The sequence below is a fragment of the Peromyscus leucopus genome, chromosome 4 (assembly GCF_004664715.2).
Source record: "Peromyscus leucopus breed LL Stock chromosome 4, UCI_PerLeu_2.1, whole genome shotgun sequence".
Lineage (NCBI taxonomy): Eukaryota > Metazoa > Chordata > Mammalia > Rodentia > Cricetidae > Peromyscus > Peromyscus leucopus.
This window is the reverse complement of record NC_051066.1, coordinates 61231194-61254815: the sequence shown is the minus strand read 5'-3', so window position 1 is coordinate 61254815 and position 23622 is coordinate 61231194. Positions and strand designations below refer to the sequence as shown.

Below are 23622 nucleotides of genomic sequence, written 5' to 3'. Positions count from 1 at the left end.
CTGAGTAAATAAAGAAGCAGCATGTCCACCTTCCTTCTCAGCAGCGCTCTCAGGGACAGAAATGATTGACTGCCCCTTGCAGGTGAGGACACTGTGACTCGGTGGTTTGGGGGCTTTCCCAGGTGCTGGTGACAGAACTGAGATTGTCCTGAGACCATCTGACTACCACCAGTGCTATGAGTTGGGCACACAGGGTATTGACTGAGGCTGAAGGGTATGGAGAGGGAGGGGAGGGACTCTGAGAGCTCACATCCCAGGACCCAGAAACTTGCCCCACCCCATGCCCTAATTCTGTCATCCTACAGTGTGCAGCAAGATCCCTGTACCTCTACCCGGTACCCACTCCCCCAAGGAGGACTCCTCCCCACAGGCACACGCTCATGTGCAAGCACATGCTCACACAAACCCAAAGAGGTGGAAGCAATGGTTGCCTTAAATATAGAGACTTTATTGTTGTATAAAACTGTCCCCTAGAAAATTTATTTATTTAATGTGTATGGGTGTTTTGTATGCATATGTGTCTGTGCACAAGCGTGCAATGCCCAAGGAGAGACTGGAGTTACAGTTTGTGAGCCACCATGTGAGTGCTAGAAATCAAACCCAGGTCCTCCAGAAAAGCAGCCAGTGCTCTTAAGAGCTTAGCCATCTCTCCAGCCCCAAGATAATTATATACATGATACCCTATGTCAATAAACACCCCTCTTCCTGAAGAGGAGACACTGCTCAAACACACACACACAAGGGGATAGGGAGGGGTGTCCAAAACCTTTTTGGCTAGCTGGCCAGCTGGTTCCCAAATCCTTTGGGGTAACATGACTCCCTGTCACTGTTTTTAAAACCTTCCGGGACATCAGTTCCAAAAACAATCTTTGACTCCAAGCTCTAGCATTTACACATGGGGGGAAAAAAAAAGAGACACTCTGACCTGGAGGGGTCAACCCAAGGTCATCCATCAGCAGTAAGAGTGGGACTTGGGCCCAGAGACCCCTGTGTGCTCCTCTGTCCCCCAAAGCTCGTGGAGTATTCGCTAACAAAACTGTGTGTCTGAGGGAGCCAGAGCTGGTCTCTGTGCGGCATCTAAACGTCAGGTGGCAGAACTGAGGCCATCATGAGCGCACAGTTAACCTGGAAATCCACCTGGGAGCAGCCATTCTGCAGGTACGGACTTCAGTGACACAGCTCCCTCTCCCTTGCAGTGAGCTCCGCTGAGGCCCTGTGCAAGGAGTAACTTCCTGCTCCCAACCAAGGAGAATTTACATGAGGCTTTGCTTTAGGTCGGTGGGAATGCAAGCCCACCTGGCCGCTGAAATTTTCTTCTTGGTGATCAAAAGTCCTGAATGGCACTTACATGGCCTGGTTGCTTTGTTTAAAAAACAAACAAACAAACTATGGCAGCTTAATACAGTTCTCCTGGGTAGGTAGAGTCTTTGTGAACACTGGGTCGTCAAAGGCGAAGAAGGATCAGGAAAAGCACCATCGAGGGTAGAGCGTGAGGGCTTCTGGGTTAGGGAGTCACAGATGATTTTGTTTTCTCAGCACGGCACTCACGGTACACCAGGAAGGGATGGGCCAATGTCAGGAAAATGGCAAGTCCCATTGATACCTGGGGAAACAGGAAGGAGAGGCCAGTCTAGTAACCCTGAGCTGCACCTATCGCCAAGAGAAGGACCAAAGTCCTGCTTGGTCCATACTTCCCACCCAGACACCAAGCTGACCTGAAGGACGTGTGGTTTATTTTCACAACTTTTTCTTTCTTGAGATAGATCTCCTGTGGCTCAGGCAGACCTTGAAAGTCTAACCCATCTCCCAAACGCTGGAATTATAGGCACGTACCACCACACGTGACTTATTCAGAGCTGAGGTTGAACTCAGGGCCCTGTTCACGCTGAGGAAGCACTCTGACCATGAGCCACAAGCCAGTCCCTATAAAGCCCATTTTATGGGTGAGGAAACAATGGCCTAGAGAGCGCTCGGTGACCTGCGTGAGGGGAGGCATCTGGTAGACTTCATCTAAACGCTGCGTTAGGTCTCCTGATTTCACAATTGAGGGATTTCCCTCGGTGTTTACATGTAGCCTCACTACAGATTTAAACGCTTGCGTCACACTCTGATCTTACAAAAACATATTCTATTTATTTGTGTGTGTGTGAGTCCAAGCGCCGTGGAGCACACTTGGAGTCAGAGGACAACTTGTAGCTGTTTGGTCTGTCCTTCCACCGTGGGCCCTAGGGATGACACTGAAGTGGCCACGCGTGGCAGCAAGCACCCTTACCCCTGAGCCATCTCTCATACCCTGATGATCTCTTTTCAATGAGGCAAGCAGCAGCATCAGTGGCCAGAACTCCGACTCCCAAGGGCAGAGACGTCTAAGTCTTAGCTGTGTGTGGCTCTTGAGTATCTGAGTTTGTAAGTCATGTAATCTCTTTGATCCTCAATCCTCCCCAGCCCCAACCCCCAACCCCCGCCAAAGTTGGAGAGCTGGCACTAAATCACCTCCTAGGGCAGGGCCATTAGCATCCACTGGGTATGGGGCCCAGGGATGAAAGTGTGAGGTTCCTGTCCTCAGACAAATGTAGTCGATGCCATCGTCTCCATAGAGAAGCCAGGGTTGGCCTGCACTGACTGGAAGCGGGAAACGTTTTGCTTGAAATTCTGAGAGGATTTTTGCATCCTATGCCGGAGTAACATCTATCTACATCCGCGCTCACAAACAACTGTTTTTCTCCAGACCTATGAAAAGCACAGGCTCCCTGGGAACTGGCACCACGCTATTCCTTGCATCGTAGGAAACCCCAGCTTGAGCCAGGTTTCCGCCTGTCGCCCTAGAAGTGAAAGCCTGAATGTTCCCACTGCTGCACGGTGGAAGCCTCCGGCACATCCAGGCCTCTCTTGAGCCAGCTTAGGGTGCCCCCTGCTGGGCCCCATGCGGCAGGTCCAGCCTGGGTATCTTTTCCGGTCCAGGGCCACACACAGGCTGGCCGGAAACAGGCCCCCACGTGGTACTCACATACACGGCGATGTTCTGGGGGGAGAGTTTGAACAAGGGAAACTGCAGCAAAGACACGACGGCCGACAGAGCCATCACCAGCCCAAACAGCTTCCCAAAGTGCTCCGAAGGAAAGCTAGGGGAAGAAAGACAGAGGTTTCGGTGAGTTTTACAGCCCTCTGCCGCCAAGCAGGGGCCGGGTATTTAAGAGTGTTCATCAGCCAGCTCCCCTATCTCAGGCCTGCCCTTCACTCACCCACACAGGCCCTTCCTACTCCCACTCTGCTCAGGCCTTCACACCACAAGACACAGGCACTGGAACGGGCCCGGGAAAACAGACGGGGCCCAGGCCCAGCCTGCGCTTGGGAAGGTCTTAAGGAAAAGACAGATGCAGGTGCTATCCACGGAAGCAAGAACTGGAGTGCCAAGGACACAAAGAAGAGGAAACACCTTTCTGGGAGAGAAGCAGAAGCGGGCAGTGGAGGGTTCGCTGCGTAGACAGAGACTCTCACTAGACACAAAGGCCCTGGTGTGTGGGGGTGTGAATGCTTCCTCCTTCCCGCCCATACCAATCTCTAGTCACTGCCCCTTCCACATAAGCCCTCACCTGGCCACCTCTGGGAGCATCCCACCCTACAGCTTCTTCGCAGCCAGCCCACCTCCCTTCCCCCCAAGCTCACTTACGCCAGCGTGAGGAAGGCGGCGTTGCACCCATAGAGGAAGGAGCGGCTGATGACTTGCAGGATGAAGGTAACATACTGTAGCTGGATGACAGGAATGGAGGCGCACAGGGCAAAGCCCAGGCACAGCAGAGACGTCAAGGCCAGCGAAGGCACCGTGGAGCAGAGGGTTGCAGCCGAGGCCGAGGAACCTGGTTCAGAAGGGAAGAGAGGGTGTCTGGAGATGAGCCCAAGGGGGAGCAGGAAAAGCCAGGAAAGATCAGAACGATCCAAACAGAACCAGGTCACCTCTCAATACCGGCGCCTCAATGTTGATCACCCTCCACCTACATGTCAATCAAATGTGTCTGCTCTTCCCAGTTCCCTGCGGTCCCCTAACTCACTCACAGATGCAGCGGCCTCTGAACAGGCTCCATACCACTCTTGCCCCCTGCAACCCAGAATCAGAGATAATGGTGATGATGGCTATCATTACTGTTGTTGTTGTTGTTGTCGTTTATAACACAACTGGTGACAGCAAAGAACTGGAAACCATCTAAACTGTCACCAACAGAGGGACATGGTACCAAGTCCAAGCCAGCCACGTGACAGAGAGGTGGGGCGCAGTCATAAGGGTGAGGAGGGTCTCGGGATAAAGTGTCACAGAAAAGATAACCCACGACAGTACGAATGATGCTCTGCATTTCACCTAAGAAAGGGGGCACATCTAAGTATATGTTCATGTGGGTGCTTGTTGTATTTTAAAGAAAATCAATAAAAAAAACGCCCACTGGAAGGAGGAAATAAAGGAAAACAAGAAGCAGAGAAGGAACTCAACATCTTGTTTCCCACTTTTAGTTTTGAGGAAATGCAAATGCTTAACTTGTGAAATGTTTTCAATAAAATGCGAACAGGAAGAAAGCAAGCAAAGCAATCCCAGAATGTAAGAAAACAACAACAACAAGAAACGAGACCAGTGAACACAACTGTGTCCAGCTGGACTGGTGTGTGTGTGTGTGTGTGTGTGTGTGTGTGTGTGTGTGTGTGTGTGCAGGTGCACAAGCACCTGCATGTGCATGCATGCATATGCCTGTATGAGTATGTGTGTAGGGTCACTGAAGTATTGAAAAAAAAAAAAAAAGAAAGGAGACTGAGTGCAGCAGTACCCCGTCTGAGAGGATGACATAAATGCATAAAGAGAGGCTATGGGGAGGGGGAGGTGCCGAGCAGGAGGGAGGCAGGGGCAAAGGGGGCAGTAAGGTGAGGGATGAATAAGTAATGTTTACTGAATTATGAAATGCCATAATGAAGCCTACAACACTGCACACTAACTTTAAAAAATTAATTTTAAAAAGAATGAGCATACAAGGAAAGAGCAAACACCCCACCGGAAGTCTCCAAATGCCATTTCCAATAGAGACCCAAGACTAGTCGGACGAGTGGCCAGTTTCAAGTGTGGTGCAGGAGACATGCCCAGTTAAACAGACCCAAACCTCGCACTGCCCTAGAAGGCAAGGGTACTGTCTGAAGTTAGTCAGTCATGTCTGAGGGTCCCACATGCTAGACTGCTAAAGTTTCTAGTGGCCAAAGATGGGTCAATGTGAGCCTGAAGAAGAGTGGTGAGGGCCTGTGAGATGGCTCAGGAGGTAAAGGTGCCTGTCACCAAGCCTGGCAATCTGCATTCTATCGCTGAGACCCACATGGTAGAATGAGAGAGTTGAGCCCTACAAAATGTCCTCTGCACTTCACAGGTACATTCCAGCATGCACCCCCCACACACACACACAAGATAGATAGATAGATAGATAGATAGATAGATAGATAGATAGATAGATAGATAGATAAACAGAATAAAAAATACTTTAAGCTAGGCTTGATAGCACATGCCTTTCATCCAGCACTCAGGAAGCAGAGGCAGGTAGATCTTTGTGAGTTCCAGGCCAGCCAGGGCTACATAGTAAGAGCCTATCAAAAGAAAGAGAGAGAGAGAGAGAGAGAGAGAGAGAGAGAGAGAGAGAGAGAGAGAGAAGGAAGGAAGGAAGGAAGGAAGGAAGGAAGGAAGGAAGGAAGGAAGGAAGGAAGGAAGGAAGGAGAAAAGAAAGAAAAGAAAATCTAAAAACCAGGATTGTGGTTCCAAGGAGAGTACTTGCCTAGCACATGAGAAGTCCTGAGCCTGAGCCCCACCTCCAGTGCTCAGGAAGAGGGGGGGGTGGTGGTACGGGTGGCAGGAGGGGAGGGATGATGGGAACATATCAGATACAACTGTGTGCTTAAAATTGTTTTTCAAACAAAGCAATCTTCCCTCAAAAAGAAAAAAAAATCAAGTATGACTCTATCTCATGGTATACACATATGAAATTCTCAAAAGTAAAGTTTTAAAAGAAAAACAAAATTTTCAAAACTCAGACACAAAATGAGACCATTGAGCTTAAGGCCATTGTGTCTCCAGCAGGACTCCACAGCACAGTAGCTCCACTTGTCTCGGGTGGGACTGACGCATCATCCTGAAACTGGTTAAGCAGGAGGAAGACAAGCATTTACTTCAGCATAAAGAATAGTACGAGAACCCGTGTCTTCTGGCGGAACTGGAGCTGCTGTTAAATGCTGGAGGAAAAGATGGAAATAGCACCCTAATCAAATCATGGGTCTCAGATTGATCACAGTGGATGCAAAATCATTAGCTGCTCAGGCTGATGGGAAGCTTTATAATGGATGGATCAGACTGTCACATTCCAAAGCAACTGACCTATGCCAGTGCCATAACAGCAGACAACAGACAGCAGGGGCCTGCAAAGGAACCAGAGAAAGGTCACAACTTCATTTCTACTTATTCTCACCAGAAAAAAAAAATTATTGAGTCTCCTCCAAGCTTTGAATCTGCCTATTTACAGGAAATGCCCAATCAAAGGAACCCATTCACGAAATACATAAAGGATGCCAAGTCCAAATGTGGGAAATCTGACAGGAAAAATATCCCACTTTCTTCAACAAATAACTGACGTAAATCACAAAGGAAGAGTATTAGGGCTGGGGAGATAACTCAGTGGTAAAGTATTTGCTTAGCATGCATGAGACTCGGGGCTCTGTTTCCAGTACCAGAAAAAGAAGAGGAGAAAGGGCCTGTTAGCTGGGCGTGGACAAGCCTGTCATCCCAGCACTTGGGGAGTGACAGCAGAAGGATCAGAAGTTCAAGGCCTCAACTACATAGTGAGCTCAAGGCCAGCCTTGGTTATACAGTAACTTGGAGGCTAACCTAGGCTAGATGAGACCCTGTCTTAAATAAATAAATGCTAAAAAAAATAAAGATGCAAAAGACGCATCAATGGAACCTTGTGTGGACTTTGTATGGAGACACTGAACAAAGCAGTCAGGAAACAGTGTGCTGAGGACAGTCAGGGAGATCTGAAAAGCAGCTGCATATTAGAAAATATAAGAAACCGCTGGGGAGTTTCATGGCGATATTTGTTTAAGAGAGGCTCTGTTTGTTAAGGAGAGCCTATGAAGTATTTGCAAGTAAATATGGTACACTGTCTAAACTTGATTTCAAAATACTGGTGCAGAGAGCTGAGAGGAGGGAGCAGACAAGCCAAGAGTAAACAGTGTTCCCTCCTTTATCCCTTACCCCCCAGCTCCCAAGGGGTGAAATGTCCCAGCATCCTTCTGTTCTGCCAATCACACCAGGGATCACGTTCCAACTCTCTAAGGCAGAGTGGGAAGCCTGAATCCTTCCTCCAGTCTCTCCAGGTTTTCCCTGCAACTCTCCTGCACTCCGTACTCTGGCTAGCTTGAATCACTTGCAGGAAATATCCAGATTCCCAAACGCCCTGCTTCCTCTTTCACCAAGATCATGCCATTGTGTTCCTCGGCCACCACCATCAGGCTCCTCTCCTTTCCCCCACTTCTTCCTCTTTTCCATCCTGGGTTAGGTACCACTCCCTCCAACTTCCCTAGCAACCCGCCTCGCCCAGAACAGGTGATAGACCCTTCTCAGTGTCCATAGCCCGCTGCATGTTCGCAGAGGCTCCCTGATTCACAGTGGAGCCATATCCAGAAAAACCCGTAAGAAGTCAAAAACACCATCAAGTCGAAAATGCCTTTAATATACCTAGCCTGTGGGGGTATCATGGCTCAGTGTTTGCTAGCTCAAATGTGCTCAGAACATGTCACATCAGCGAGGCCAAAACCACCTAACAGAAAGCCTACTGTACAGTAAAGTGCTGACTATTCATGCAACCTGTGGATGATGAAAACAGATACAGAATGGCTGTGTGGGTGTGACTTTGCCTCACCCTAGAATCAGCACTCCATTGTAACTACCTGATTACAAGACAAGCTACACCCAGCTCATCCATTGTTAAGTCCTCCTGGGTCTGGTACTGTGGCTGACACAAAATGTATGACCAAGGGTTGAACGGACAGACGAACCAGTGCAGGGAGAAAGGCTAAAAGCAAAGATAAGACGACTGTAGAAGTCTGTGAAGACCTCTGCTCCCGGCTCCCAGTCTCACCTGTCTTTTTGGCTTCCTTCTGATACTTCTGTTTAAGGCAGTCCATGAGCATGCCATTCCAGGGGGCACACAGCACCCCAAAAAACTGGGTGATGGCGAAGGCATTTGTGAAGGCACTGACTGTAGAGAGGGGTTGGATGAGAAGACATTCCCAAGGTGATTTACAAGAGAAGACTCTCCCATCCTGCCTTTCTCTTCTCCAGCGCTCCTCTCTCCCCAAGCCCTCAGAAACCCTCCTGGAACACACAGCTTTGCAGGCACAGCACCCAGTCCTGGGTCCCTCTCTGAGACCCACCAAAAGACCGCTTCGAGACCCACCACATACCTTGCACATTGTCACTACCGGCCAAGCTGGTTAACAGAGAGTTGAGACTGCCAATGAAGAAGTAATGCCATAACTGTATGGTGGACAGCCACACCGCGTGGAAGACGAATCGACGGGACAGCACGCAGCTTCGGAAAGAGCGGTGCCCTGCCCCTGCCCCTGCTGCTGCCCTGGTCCCGAGTTCTCTGATGCGGAAAGAAGTAGCTGGACGTAAGTGACAGGGATAGAGGAGCCAGAGTGACAGCCTCGGGCCTAAGCTCACCTTCCATCCCCGTCTGTCGTGAGCTCCCCAAAGTTCCCTGCCCCCCCATGCTCTGTCATCTTGCCCTTCCACCTTGGATGGCTCTCCTCCTGTTCTCCTGTGTCCTGAAACCCGATCTGTCTGTCCCAGCCTACTCAATGACACTTCTTGCAGTACCTTCCTGATCTTTCTCAGCCAGGATGGTGAGGTGAAAGACAAGAACACCAGGACCAAGTGAGGATCGGTGACAGGCAGCTGTTGTCCTGGCCTCTGGGTCCCCTGCCTTTCTTTTGGTCTCAGAATCCCTCATTTGCTTAGCATTACCTTTGTTACCCCTGGGCCAGTGGAGATCATGAATTAAATGTTCTGTTCCTCACCCAGTTGGCCAAGTAACTCCTTATCCCTAAGCAGGCAGGCTGGCTAAAGACTACAGGAATGCCCAGAGGCAGCCTGGCTCCATAGCTCTGTAGGCTGGCAATTCACTTTCCTCTTGATTAGGTGAGCCTTCCACAGTCCTCTAACGCTTTTTATTGTTTGAGATAGGGTCTTATATAGCCCAGGCTGGCATTGAACTCACTATGTAGCGAAGGTTGACATTGAACTTCTGATGTCCCTTTCCACTATGCCCAAATGTATGCAGTGCTAGGACTGAACCCAAGGGCTTGCACATGCTAGGCAAGGACTATACTGACTGAGCTATAGCCCTGGCCCCTATTCTTTTTTTTTTTTTAACAAATAAATTTCATTGTGTGTATTTAAGGCATACAACATGCTGTCATCGGGTACATATAGATAGTAAAAATGGTTACCATAGCAAAGCAAATTAACATATCCATCATCTCATATTGTTGCCCATTTTTTTTGTGTGCCAAGAACAGCTAAAATCTGCTCATATAGGAGAAGAAAAAAAAATCTCAAATACAATGTAATTCTATTAACTGCCCTGCTCTGGAAACTGCTTTCTCCTGCCCAGCTGCTACTTCTGCCCTATGACCTGCCTCTCTCCATTCCCTCCCTCCCTCCCTCCTCCTCCTATTTTTACCTCTACTGTAGCCAGCACTGGTTTATAATATTCATAACCAAAGACCCAGAGCAGGCAGAAGAGGGAAGGGAGGAAGTGATGGAGATGGGGCAGATGGAAAGAGGTCAGATCCAAGAGACATAAAGAAATGAGCACAGATGGCAGCCTTGGTGCCCTGGCATCCCAGCAGAGGGCAAGACCAGGGTGTGGGGATCAGGGCAGTGGAAGGCAGATTTCAGTGTGAGGAGAGTTGAAGTGTGTGGATAAGGTAAGAAAGAAACACCGAAAAGACACAAAGGCCCTGCCCTCTCTAGACACCTCTAAAGTGATGGGGGGATTGAGAAAATGCTTATGGGTTCTTCCTTGCCTGGCCTGGCCTCATTCTGAGCCCCGAGGAAGACACCCTGGAGTTAAGCCCACAGGGCTGCCGGTGTCTGCAGGGGACATGGCTGAACCAGCGGGACTCACCTTCCTTTGGTGAGACAAATTCCTTTGACTGCAGCTCCTTGGTTTCAGGCTCAGCTGCTTTCTTCTCTTCCTTTCTAGTGCCAAACCTGGAGCACAAGCTGTGGAAACAGAAGCCCCGGCAGCCAGGCCAAGGACTGTGAGCTGGACCAAAACCAGACTAGCGGGAACAGTGCAGAGGATCCTTATCTCTCTGCACATGGAACCACTTTTGAACAACCTTGATGGACAAGTGGCAGCCCAGGCCGATGAAATCAGGATGTCTATTGGCTAAGGGCCAGGTTTCCATTTCTCCATTTTATTTTTGATTGTAATGATTTGATTGATCCTCACAGGCATACAAGTCTGGGGTACTCTGGAGTATGGAAGGAGAGGGTGGGCCTTGTTCCACGTCTCAGCTCTGACTCTTTCTCACTGGGCTGCAGCTTACCCCCTGGAGCCTCATTTTCTCAGTTGGAAAACAAAGGCAAGGCTATCAGCGGGAAAGGAGACCATGAGAACGAAGAACACGTGGCGCTTAACCAAAAGCAAGTGAGTAGCAAATGAAGACACCTCCTCAGCTCCCTGTGACGGACTGTCCCGACATGATTGCGGCATTCGCCTCCTCTGCCTCCATCCTTGGCAATGGACTCTGCCTGTTTCTCACCATCACCTAGGCTAGACGTGTGAACTGCTTCAACTAAGAGACTGTAGCATACAAGTGACACATCAGTTCCAAGTCAAGCGCCGTGGGCATTTCTGTCCCCTCTCCAACCCTGGAACCACTATGTGCACACACTCAAGCAGGCCTGCTGGAGCACTAGCCTGTGACACCAACATGCCTGTCACTCCAAACCCAATGTAAGCGAGGGCATGGCGGGCCAGCCAACTCCCTGCTAACACATCAGATGATCAGAGGCACAAGTGATAAGATCATCCAAGTCTGGCTCTGATGTAAGAAATCAAGTCTTAGGGGCTGGAGAGATGGCTTAGCTATTAAGAGGATTTTCTGTTCTTTCAGAGGATTGAGGCTTGGTTCCCAGCACCCACATGGCAGCTCACACCCATCTGTAACTCTATTTCTAGGGGACCTGACACCTTTTTCTGGCCTCTAGGGGCGCCAAGAACACACATGGTGCACATGCATTTGCACAAGCAAAACATTCATACACAGAAAATAAAAATGAGTAAATCTTAGGAAGGAAGGAAGGAAGGAAGGAAGGAAGGAAGGAAGGAAGGAAGGAAGGAAGGAAGGAAGGAAGGAAGGAAGGAAGGAAGGAAGAAGTGCGTAGCTAACTAATACACTCTTCTCCTCGAGCAGACTTACTCATTCCCTTTTCCTGCCTCAGATCAGGTGAGGCACTGGCCAATCATGCTTACCCATAACTGTAGTTGGGAGGCAGTGGGTAAGGGATATGTCCCCGAGGCATCAGGAGAAAAGTACGCCCAACATGCCAGGCACTGCAGGCCGACAGGAAGAGGAAGGAAGCCCAGAGTTTGATGCCCCGTTCATGAAGGAGCTGTGGAGAAAGGAGTAACACATGAGAATAACACCAGCGCTCACAGGAGCGTTGTAGAACACAGTCGGAAGTGGAGAGAAAAAGGTCTGTGGGTAAGGGAAGGAGCGGACAAAAAGGTGGAATAGCCACTTGGTGGAGTATTACGCAGCCTTGAAGAAAGAAAGTCTATCATGGCACACACCACAGCACCGATGAACCTTGAGAACAGGACATCAAGTGAAGACAGCCAGGAACTGACAAATTCCGCATCATTCTACTTACAAGAGATTCCTGGGATAGTCAGACTCATAGAAAACGGAATGGCGCCGGGCGGTGGTGGCGCACGCCTTTAATCCCAGCACTCGGGAGGCAGAGGCAGGCGGACCTCTGTGAGTTCGAGGCCAGCCTGGGCTACCAAGTGAGCTCCAGGAAAGGCGCAAAACTACGCAGAGAAACCCTGTCTCGAAAAACAAACAAACAAACAAAAAAAAAAAAACGGAATGGCAATTGCGAGAGGCTGGAGCCAGGGTGGAAGTAATGAGGAACTTGTGTTAGCGAGCACAGGGTTCCAATTTTATAATGTGAAAATTTCTGGAGATGGATGGTGGTGCTGGTCGCTCCGCAGCAAAAATGTGCTTAAAATTTACTAACCTGTACACCTAAAAAATGGTTATGGGTCAGCAGGATGGTTCAGTGGGTAAAGGCGCTTGCTGCCAAGATTGACTAGCTGAGTTTAAAACCCGTAACCCACATAATGGATGGACTCCCTTAAGTTATCCTCTGACCTCCACAGACAGGCTGTGCCCGCCGCCCCCCCACACACACACATCAATAGATAATTTTTAAAAATTCTGATAGCAAATTTTATGTTCTATGTATTTCATCACGTGTGAGATGTGTAGGAGGCAGAAGCTGGAAGCCACATTTCCAAAAATCTTCAACCCAGCCTCCTGCCTGCCCTTCTGGAGCTGCCCAAGGACCCCTGGTCTTCACGTTCCTTCACTCAGGGCCCTGTTGGGGAGCCATCTTGTCACCTGGCCCTACAGCCTTGCGGGACCTCCTCACATGACTCTCTGGGACCTTTTAGCCCTAATGCTATTCCTCTCCAGTAGCAAGACGTCCTTCTGGCCAGCTCTTCACACAAGCGTTCAGCTTATGAAATATGTCTGTGGGAGCCACCCTCCCGTGTCCTCCTGCGTGACTCACAGAACAAGGGAACCTCCAGGTTAGAAACCACAAATTGAGACAAACCTCTTCCTTCTAAGGAGGGCGACACTGGGGTCTGGAAAAGCGAGATGGCCACAGAGGAAGCAACTGAGTCAGAGTAAACCAAGAATCTACTTCTGCTCCGGCCCCTTCCCTTCCACCTCTGAAGAGGAGATTCGTCAAGGGAAGGGAACCTGGTGGCTCTTGCACCAGCAGCGGAGGGTCTATCGAGCCCCGGGCACTCAGACTCTCTACCCAAGGTGCTCATGGGACTGAGTGAGGCTCCTGAGCCCATGGGTGGTCTAACAAAAGCCCAGAGGGAGTCCCAGGCTGGACAGTTTGGGATTCACCATTTTTCCCTCATGTTGCTCAGTCATTGTGTCCCAGCTTGTTGCCTCACACAAAGCGGGGTTACTACGGTGTCACCTACTACCCCTTCAAAGAGGAAGGACAGAGAAAGACGAGGAAGAAGAGTTTCTGTTGTTGCGACAAGGTCTTGGGTAGGCCAGGCAGGCTCCAAGCTCACTGTATAAAATGACCTTGAGCTCCCTTGTGCTGGGATTACAGGCATGCTACCAAGCCTGATTATGCAGTGCCGGGGGTTGAACCTTGGGCTTTGTGCGTGCGAGGCAGGCATTCTAACAACTGAGCTAGTCCCCAGCCTAAAGGTTTTCTTTCTACTCTGCTCTCACCCTCCTTCAAGGAGGAAACGTCCTCTGAAGTTAGACACTATACACCCGGTTTATCTCATTTGCAAGGGTTTTATGACATGCCCGGCTCTCCCTGTCACTGGTAGTAGAGACAGCGTTTGCCGTGGTTACTTTAGACCAATCAGAATCCATCCCGTGGGTTTAGTAAGGCACTAGCCAGATAAAACTATTAGCAATCACTTAAACACTAAAATCATTAGCAAAGCCCGGTATGGTGATTCCTGCGTGTAACCTCAGCTGAAGGCAGAATGATGGAGAGTTTGAGGCTACCCTGAGCTACAAGATTCAGTCCAGCCTGCCCTACACAGTCAGATGCTGTCTCAAAAATAAATTAATTGAGGCTAGGTGTCATGAAGCATGTCTATAATCCTGGTACTTGGAAAGCTGGGGAAGAAAGATCACGAGTTTGAGAGTAAACTGGACTACACAGTGAGTCTTGGGCCAGCTTAAGAGGCCTTGTCTTAAATAATAACAGCAATTAATTCATTTCATTTAATAAAAACAAAAGCATTAGCAGAATGGTTGTTAATGGACACTAACATCCTTGCCAACAGTTTGTTCTCCTGACACTCATGACTAGCCCTTGAGAGAGCAAGAAAGGCCCCTATGTAGTCTCTAATGCCCCACTAGCCCTTCCTACCCCCTTTTCCAAAGCTGAAGCTGACATCAGGGAATGCCCCCTTCTACAGAGTTCCCAGGTTCTGTCCATCCCTGACTCAAGGATATCATGACCACATTTTCCTTCCTCACTGAGTAAAGAGTCTAGTCTCAATGTAAAGAGGGAGCTTCGTGGTCACCAGCTCTAGAAACAGACAGGCCCAAGTGCAAGTTCAAATGCCATAGTAACCAACACAGAACCTTTGGAAGCATCATGATCTCCCTGAGACTCAAATGTGTCACCGGAGGAATGAGATGTAGATAGCGCCTACCTCAAAGGCTGGCAGAAATCATGACAGGACAAGTGTCTGGCATGAATAAGGGCTCAAGGCCTCAATAAATGTTGAGTAATAGCATTACATGTGTGAATACATGTTAGAATAGTACTGCATGTGTGAACACATGAACAGAATTACATGTGTGAACACATGAATAGAATTACATGTGTGTGACAGTGTATGGAGGCCAGAGGACAGCCTCGGGTGTCCCTTCCTCAGGAGACAGGGTCTCTCACTGGCCTTGTGATTTGCCAAGTAAACAGAGCTGGCCACAGAGATTTGCCTGTTTCAATACCCTGCACCGGGATTACAGGCACACCAGGGCACTCTGCTTTTTCACGTGGGTTCTGGGGCTCTAACTCGGGTACTCACACTGCAGGCTCTTTCTCACTGGGCTATCCCCTCAACCAGCTACTGGTATTTTTACCTTAATGATGAGGAAGACTGCTGAGGAGGAATCAAATGCTCCATTGTAGAGGGTGATGATGGTTGAACGGTGTTTGCCGAAGAGATTCCCAATCTGGAGAAGACAAGTCCAGCTGACTTATTGATCCACGAAACAGTTCTTTTTCCCTCCTCAGCATTAAGCTGGGGCCCGGCATGATTAATATCCCAACCCCCTTTCACCCCCATTCCTCCCACCCTGGTTTGGGTCAACCCCTCTGGAAACAAACGGCGTCCCCATCTCCCCCAGGTTCCCGGGCTGAAGAAGAGGGACACGCGCTCACACCTGTAAGTTGGTGATGAGAAACAGCATTCCTCCAATGGCGAGCATGGGCATGGCCAGGAAGAGCAGCACAGCAGAATCTGCAGCCATGAGAGTCACAGGAGCGGCGATTTCCTGTTAGCCCAAAGCCCCAGAAGCCGTCCACACCCATCTCTCCCCCAGGAGGCTCCTGTCCCAGCAGCTTCAGGCTCCCAACAACACGGAGCCCTCAGAGCTCAGTTCACCAGCTTGCTGGTGTCCTTTGAGGGCTTCAGAGAATGGTCCAGAAACCCCCCAACCGTGCCTGCTGAGGTGTCCTGAGACCCTCTTCTCCTCGCCAAAGATGGTCCTGGGTCTTTGGCAGACCACAAATGCCGGCTCCATCACTATGGTAGAAGAGGGCTCTGGAGCTGGTCCCCCAAGTCCACCTCAAAATCACTGCGTAGCCAGGACCTCGAGCTACCTTCTGAATCTGCATCACTCTCCCCTCCTGCTCCACAGGACACAAGAGACTACCCTGCCTCACGGGAGCACTGTGAGAACTGAAAGAGAAATGCCTGTGACCTTTCCCTTTTGTTTGTGAAACTTGGAGCATTCCTCTTGGGGCAAGACTGGCATGAGAAACGTGGCATGGAATTAAGCATGCTCCTGGTTCTAAACAAAACAACAAAAACAAACGAGCAAGTCAACAGGACATACAAGCAGCAGGCCTCCTAAGTGTTGGACAGTCTCTAAATGACTCAAAAATCACTGAAAAAGTTTTTTTTTTTTTTTTTTTTTTTTAAAGGAACAATTTTGGCTAGACAGTGGTGGCCCACGCCTTTAACCACAGCACTTCGGGGGCAGAGGCAGGCTGATCTCTGAGTTTGAGGCCTCCTGGTCGACAGAGTTCCAGGACAGCCAGGACTACACAGCGAAACCCTGTCTCTGAAGGGGGAAAAAAAAGGAACAATTTTTGCACCAGGTAATCCAAAGCTTGCTGGTGTATTAGGCCTGTGCCAGCACCCTCTGATTTTTGGTTTTTTGTTTTGCTTTACACATTTGTGTGTGTGTGTGTGTGTGTGTGTGTATGTGTGGTGTGTGTATGTGTGTGTGTGTGTGTGTGTTGTTGTGTTGTTGTATGTTGTGTGTGTGTGTGTGTGGTGTGTGTGTGTGTGTATGTGTGGTGTGTATGTGTATGTGTGTGTGTGTGTATGTATGTGTGTGTGTATGTGTGTGTGTGTGTGTATGTGTGTGTGTGTGGTGTTTTGTTGTCTGTGTGGTGTGTGTGGTGTGTGGGTGTGTGTATGTGTGGTGTGTATGTGTATGTGTAGTGTGTGTGTATGTATGTGTGTGTGTATGTGTGTGTGTATGTGGTGTGTGTGTATGTGTGTGTGTGTGTATGTGTGGTGTGTGTATGTGTGGTGTGTGTGTATGTGTGGTGTGTGTGTATGTGTGGTGTGTGTGTGTTGTGTGTGTGTGTGTGTGTGTATGTGTGTGTGTGTGTGTGTGTGTGTGTGTGTGTGTGTGGTGTGCACACACACTGGCATACGTGTGAAGGTTAGAGGATAACTTGTGGGTCCTGGGAATCAAACTCAGGTCATCAGACTTGGTGGCAAGCACCTTTACCCGCTAAGACATCTTGACAACCCCTTAACATCCTCCTAAGTAACTACTGTTCTAGGCCTAAGAAGCTCTGGAAAGAGATGGTTTTAGAGATGAGTCACACTGTTTGCCATTCACTCTCTGTTGTTAACAAATGTATATCTCTCCTAATGAGCTAAAGATTGGAGATCAGTTTCACAATAAAATCACCCTAGCCTCAATACTTATCCCAAAATAAAAGTCCTGATTTATGGAAGAAGAGAGATTTTTGCTGGGCTGGTGTGGCGGTTTGAATACAGAGGGCCCCCACAGGCTCATGGATTTGAATGCTTGGTCATTAAGGAGTGGGGCTACTTGACAGGGACTAGGAGGTGTGGCCTTGTTGAAGGAGGTGTGTCACTGGGGAGGTGAGCTTTGGGGCTTCAGAAGCCCGCTAGGCCCACTCTCTCTGTTCTTCCTGCCCCCATGGATCCAGTTCTAGAACTCTCAGCTACCTCACCAGCACCATGCCTGCCTGTGAGCCGCCCGCCAGGCTGATCCTGGACTGAACCTCTGAACTGTAAGCCAGCCCCAATTCATGCTTTCTTTTATGAGTTGCCGTGGTCATGGCGTCTCTTCACAGCCACAGAACACAGACTAAGACAGCTGGGGAGAGGCCCTGAAAGCATGAGTATCTATGGCCAGCAAGTAGAGCCTGATCATCAAGCTCTAGGTAAAACGAGAGATTGCTGCCTCAAAAACACAAGGCATCTGAGGGGCCTGAGGTACACTTCCGGCTTCTACTTACATGTACACACACACTCTGCGTGCACACTCAAGTGAGAGCACATTGTCTACACATATACACAAGTAAATAATAATATAAATACATGATAGATCTTTGCTCAAAGCTCACGAATGTAAATACACACATAAGTTAAAGTAAGTAATGAAGTAGAGGCTTATTGCTTAAACTTACAAATGTGACTCCTGTGGGATTTGTTTGGACCAAAACACTCAGGCCCTGGGTTTGCTAAACACAGGTGGAGCCTCCCTCATGAGGTCGGCTGGCTCTAACACAGCTATTATGCAATGTATTTACATGTTTCTGTGTCTCAACCCCCAAAATTAAGCCACCTTAATCTGACCCTGGGGAAGAATGTTGGGAGTTACTTCTTGGCCAGCCTAACCACACGCTTCCAGGCCCACTTCCCACATATTTATCTGTGGCCTCCGGGAAGTCCTCAGACCCAGCTGGTGCTCTCTCATCCCGTCTCATCCCATCTCAGTTTTCTATCCCACACTACAAAAGGAAACGAAAAACAGACAAGACTGAGATTTCCAGACTTTTAGAGTAATCATTGGAAGCAATTGTGTATGTGTGTGTGTGTGTGTGTGAGTGTGCGCAGTCGCGCGCCGCGCAGCAGGGTTGTCAATTTTTATTCTGCTAAGTGAAGATGTTTTTGAAATTATCCTTCATGCTACAGAAAACAAGAAAGCATTTTAGTACTGGGTAGATGTAACTCTTTCCTCGGTAGGATAAATTTTTCACAGACAAGCAACAACTCAGCAAACTCTTAGGGATTCTTCCGAATCTCTCTGAAGATGCCACGGGCCCCTTGCCTTCCGCACCTGTCCCCACCATCGGCTCCCCAAGCTTGTCTACCCCCCCCCACCTGCCGGCACTCACCTGCAGTGGTGAAGGCGATGGTGAGTGTGGCACAGGTGTAGAAAAATCTGGAATACAGAAGCATCCGATCAAAAGACGGATCTGAGTGTGGTGGTGTTTTGTTTGTGCGCTAACAACTAAACCTTGCCTGAAGACCAGAGGGTGGAGTTAGCCATTAACTAACCATGGAGGTCTGGAGGTCAGTATAGGCAGGAGACAGGAAGTGTCTCCTGGGCAGAGACAGGAATATAAGGCAGGCGAAGCCAGGAGCTCGGCCCCTTTTCAATAGGAGGATTCAGGGAGGTTAAGAGGTGACTTTGGCTGCTCTTTTGCTTCTCTGATCTTTCTGCATTTACCCTGATATCCAACTCTGGGCTTTCAGTATTAAGACCAATTAGAATTCACGCTACACACGAGGACCTAACAGGAGTCTGCTCGGCATCCAAGATGAGATGGAACTTGACAGCATTCTCAGCCAAGGAGCTCCAGAGGCACAGACGCTTCTGAGAGGCTCAGCACCAGAGAAGTCCTGATAGACTGAGATACGCACCTGACTCCACAGATCGTAAATCTCAGTTGTAAACTCCACAAGAATCTAGAATCACCTGGCAATGAGGTAATCACATTAGCTGAGATGGGGAGACCCATCTTGACTTGGGTGAACCATTCCCATGGCAGGGGATCCTGGACTACATAACACAAGGAAAGTGAGCTCAGCACCATCATCCATCCTCCGCTTGACTACAGATGCATGTGGGCAGATCCCTTGAAACCCTGCCCATGTGACGTCCCCACCGTGACGGACTGTAACCTGGAACTGTGAGAAAGGGCTTTCTCCCTTAAGCTGCTTTTATCAGGGTATCTTATCCAGTTACAGGAAAGTAATTAAGACAAAACTCTTGCTCCTCCCAGAGTCTAAGGCTAAACTGGGAAGTCTTGGATAATAATGTCCTCAGCTGAGGACATGATGTGTGACTTAGGAGCACAGTGGGCAGAGCACAGGCCCTCTTGTCCTGAGGCCAGCCCCTTGGGAAGGGGGCCTGATGCCTAGTCTGCAAATCAGAACCTTGAATTCTGATTCCTCCTCCCCATACGACTTTGGACATAGTGCTGCCTTCCTCTGGGCCTCCGTGGCCTTTTCTAGAAAAGGAAATGGTTACCACATGCAACCAGGAATAGCCAAGAACTTGAACTAACAGAATCATAAACGTAGCAAAAATGTTATCAAGAATTTGTGTGCGTGCATGTAACTGGACTTTGTGGTTGTTGAGAGCTCAGGTGACAACTTGGTGTTGCAGTGTCGGCAGGGTTGGACGTGTCTGGATCAGACTGATCTAGATTCCAAACTCAGAGTCATTGAGTTCGAAGCTGGGGGTGGGGCTTAGAAGTTGTGGTGGCTGGAAGGAGAATGCCCCCTCCCCATCAGCTCACACATTTCTGTACTGGTTCCCAGCTGATGGACAGGACTAGAAGGCATGGCCTTGTTGGAAGGAGTGTGTCACTGGTGGCTGGCTCGGATACTTCAAAAGCCTGCAGTCACCCCCAGTGTACTCTCTGCTTCCAGCTTTGTGGATCCAGATGTGAGCTCCAGATGTGAGTGAGCTCTTATCTGCTGTTCCAGCTGACTAAGGCCATGCCTTCCCTCCGCCATCAAAGACTCTGGCATGATAAGCCCAATGAAATGCTTCCTTTTATAAGTTGCCTTGGTCATGGTTTTTTGTTTGTTTGTTTGCTTGCTTGCTTTTTTTTTTTATCACAGCAACAGAAAAGTAGCCAATACAGAGGCAGACACTTGCCTGGTTTGCATGAAGCCCTAGGTTCCATTTCCAGCAGCATTAAAAAACAACAAAGTTGCCGGGCGGTGGGGTGGTGGTGGTGGTGGTGGTGGTGGTGGCACATGCCTTTATCCCAGCACTCGGGAGGCAGAGCCAGGTGGATCTTTGTGAGTTTGAGGTCAGCCTGGTCTACAGAGTGAGATCCAGGAAAGGTGCAAAGCTTCACAGAGAAACCCTGTCTCGAAAAACCAAAAAAAAAAAAAAAAAAAAAGTTAAGTGATTCCAGAATAAATTCTAAGGTTCCAGGGCCCCTTTAGTGGCAGAGGACTTTGCAAAGGTAGATAACAAAAGCCGGACCATAAAGAAGAAGTTCAAAGGACACATCAGACAACAGGAAACGAAAATTCAAGCTTATGTCTGACTTACACTCACTGCTCTCCCAGAAGCTTAAAGTGTAAGGAACTTGCTTTACTCTGCTTTCCCATCCTTCTGACAGCTCTTCACATATATGCTCCTGCTCTAGGCTATATGAGGATCAGCAGACCCTGCTTATCAGCAAACTTGGCCTTGAGCATTATAATAATCAGGAGGTAGCAGAACGCTGTGAAAGCAACATGAGGTCCCTGGCTCATCTGCAAGGGAAACCCCATTGCAAGTCTTCTTTGGCAGAGGGAACCTGAAATTCCACCACTGGGGTTGCCCAGAAAAACGATGAGCAGGGCAGAATGAAGACAGACTGAGCTACGTAGATGTGAGGCCCTGCTGGATATGAGACTGGTTCCAGGGACGAGGGAAGCGGAGAGCATTGCTGTACATTGTGTTAGTTTTGTAACCCTGGCCTCTCAGGAAGCTGAGCATGTAACAGGATAATACATTACTGCCTGCAGGGGAAGGAGCAAAGAAAGGGGAAGCAAAGGTATAGGAAGAGGGTGGCCCTTCTCCCTCACCTCTGCCCAGACTGGAGCCTTAGACTTACATGCCTATAAGGCGGGCCACAGTCGTCTTGAAGCGGTCAAAGATGTAACCAGTGGGGAAGGTCATGAAGTTGTTCATGAAGGACGCCAGGGTGAAGATGAGTGAGAACTTCTCATCCTGAGCTTTGGAGCCTGGGAAAGAAACGCTCTTAGGAACCCAGGTCACATGAGCCCAAATCAGAATCACTCCAACCTTCCCACCAGGCTAGTTCCCAGACTAGGCTCCCCTCTATCTTGAACAACTTTGCTGATCAGAAAGCTGACCATCAAGTTGCATTAAAATGTAGAGGTCTCCCCGGGCCCTTTAAAAGCTGGTGCTTCCTCCCTTGACACCCTCTTCACAGAGGATTCTGACAGCCCCTCGCTCCTAGAAAGGCTGGCAAGATGAGTGGTGAATGGAGTCCTCCCTACTCTCTCCCATCTCCTAGGAGCCAGGCATTGCTTCCTTTTAAAAAAGCATCTTTGTCCTTACCAGGGGGCCCCGTTACATTGCTTCTGGGCCCGCAGTCCTGTTCACCGGGCTCTACAAAGTAGCATTGTTCTTTGAACACATACACCAGCGAAGTCCAGCCAAAGAGGACACCAGCAAAACCAATGCATTCCAGCAGCCCAGTCAAGAGGGTGGCCAAGTAAAGGGCCAGGCCCCGGCTTGCCATGGTCTGAGGTGAAGTGGATCCACAAATCTGACCCTGAACTTCCGAGACGGACCACTAGTGATGTGTGGAAAATTCCTTTGGCAAGCTCTCAGCTTCAAAGAGCCCTCTTGCTCCAACCGTCTCTGGGCTGGGCAAGGAGTACCATGGGATGGTTTGTCTGGATCCTGGAAAAGAAGGCACAAACAGCCTGGTACCGGAAGCTTGTGGGGAAGGCAGCGGTGGGAAAGGGGTCCTCAGGAGAAGAGCGTGATGCTTTGGGAAGTGAAAACTTTCATACATGACAAGGGACAAGGGAATGGGGCTTAGCTGTAGGACGTAACCATCTGGGGTTCATTCCCAAACACGGAAAAACAAAACAAACAACAACAAAAAAAAACAATACTGTTCACACCTCCTCTTACTCACGCATCTGAGAAACCACCCAGGAGTAAGAAGATAAGGCAGATCTCAACGGCAAAAACGTGCCATAGAGGAAAAGACGACCCTACCCAAAGTATGGGGGAAAAGACTACCCTACCCAAAGTAGGAACCCTAAGTTGAAAGTCTGAACACAGTCCACTACAAGAGCAGCCCCCGTAAGACATGCAAATGCTCAGTCTAGCAGCTGGAGCTCTTCAATGCGCCATTGTGAAATAAAAAACTTCTGAAGGTTTTGTGAACTTGCCTCAAGGTCGCTTGGCTAGTTGGTCACTATGCAAAAAAAATATCCCAACAAGACCCTTGTCTAGGAGGATCACAAACCCATCCCCCCGCTACCTCTACCAACATCCATCCACTTCCACCAGCCCAGAGGTCGGCCCGGTCCTACAGCCGCTCTCTCCCAGATTGCTGTCCCCGAAGCCTCACCGCCACCAGGTCCCCACCCTGCCCGTCTCTGCCTGGCCAGACCCAGCCCAGCCCAGCCCAACCTGGCCTGACCCGCCCGCTCTCTTACCCGGTCCTACCCGCGCGCGCGCTTCAAGCCTGCTGGTCGGGGTTGTTCCCGCGCGCGCCTGGGCTGTTTCCCTGCTCCCGTCGCCCCTCCCAGTCCTCTGCTCACCTCCTCCCGCTCGCCCCCTCCTGGAAGGGCTTGGGACACGCCCCCTGTCTCCATCGCTTCATTTTTTTTTTTTTTTTTAAAAAACCTCAACAGCTGTGTAGGATCCTGACAGGGTCTCTTTTGCTCTTTTCCTGCCTTTAAGCCTTTAGGTAACCCTGCCTCTGCCCCCCAAGCTAGTTTTAATCACAGTTCCAGGCACTGGTCCAGTCATAGAGACCAAGGGGCACAGCTCTGAGAAAGCTGTTAAGCACTTGGATGCACGCACATCACGTCGTGTTTCCAATGCTTTACCTTGTCCACCCGGGTGGGCACAGAACACACGGTTTCCCACTTGCTCGCTAGCTCATTCCTCACTCCAAGCTTATCCCCAGAGCTGCCAGGAAAATCAAGGAGCTAGGATCAGGGCAGGGGTGCTTATCAGAAACCATCATTGGAGGTAGCCTTGCCTTTTGCCCCCAACGACCTTTTCCTTGCTCCTGCAACCCCTGCTGAACCACCCACCACCACCACCACCCACCCCACACCCACCCCAGCCGGGTTCTGAGAGAGGCTTCCCGCCAGACTGCATTGATTAACTATTCATTCATCACCCCATTTTTTATTAATCAAAGACATTTATAATTGCCCATCGGAGCTTGTGATCAGCATGAGATAGCTGACCTAACCAGCTGTGTTGCTCACTCCAGCCCAGAGCAAACGAGCTGAT

General features: G+C 49.5%; 1 protein-coding gene across 1 annotated transcript; it reads right to left on the bottom strand.

Annotated features, from left to right (window-relative positions):
- Positions 1–587: 587 nt before the first annotated feature.
- On the bottom strand, positions 588–22897 carry Slc43a3 (solute carrier family 43 member 3). The gene is given in 14 exon segments (XM_028894160.2): positions 588–1603; positions 3008–3122; positions 3671–3857; positions 8154–8273; positions 8479–8625; positions 8628–8663; positions 10209–10306; positions 11565–11704; positions 14962–15054; positions 15265–15341; positions 18494–18540; positions 21224–21353; positions 21694–22041; positions 22812–22897. Coding segments are annotated over 13 exon segments (1473 nt in total). The 5' UTR covers positions 21878–22041; positions 22812–22897; the 3' UTR covers positions 588–1504.
- Between the last annotated feature and the right edge of the window lie 725 nt (positions 22898–23622).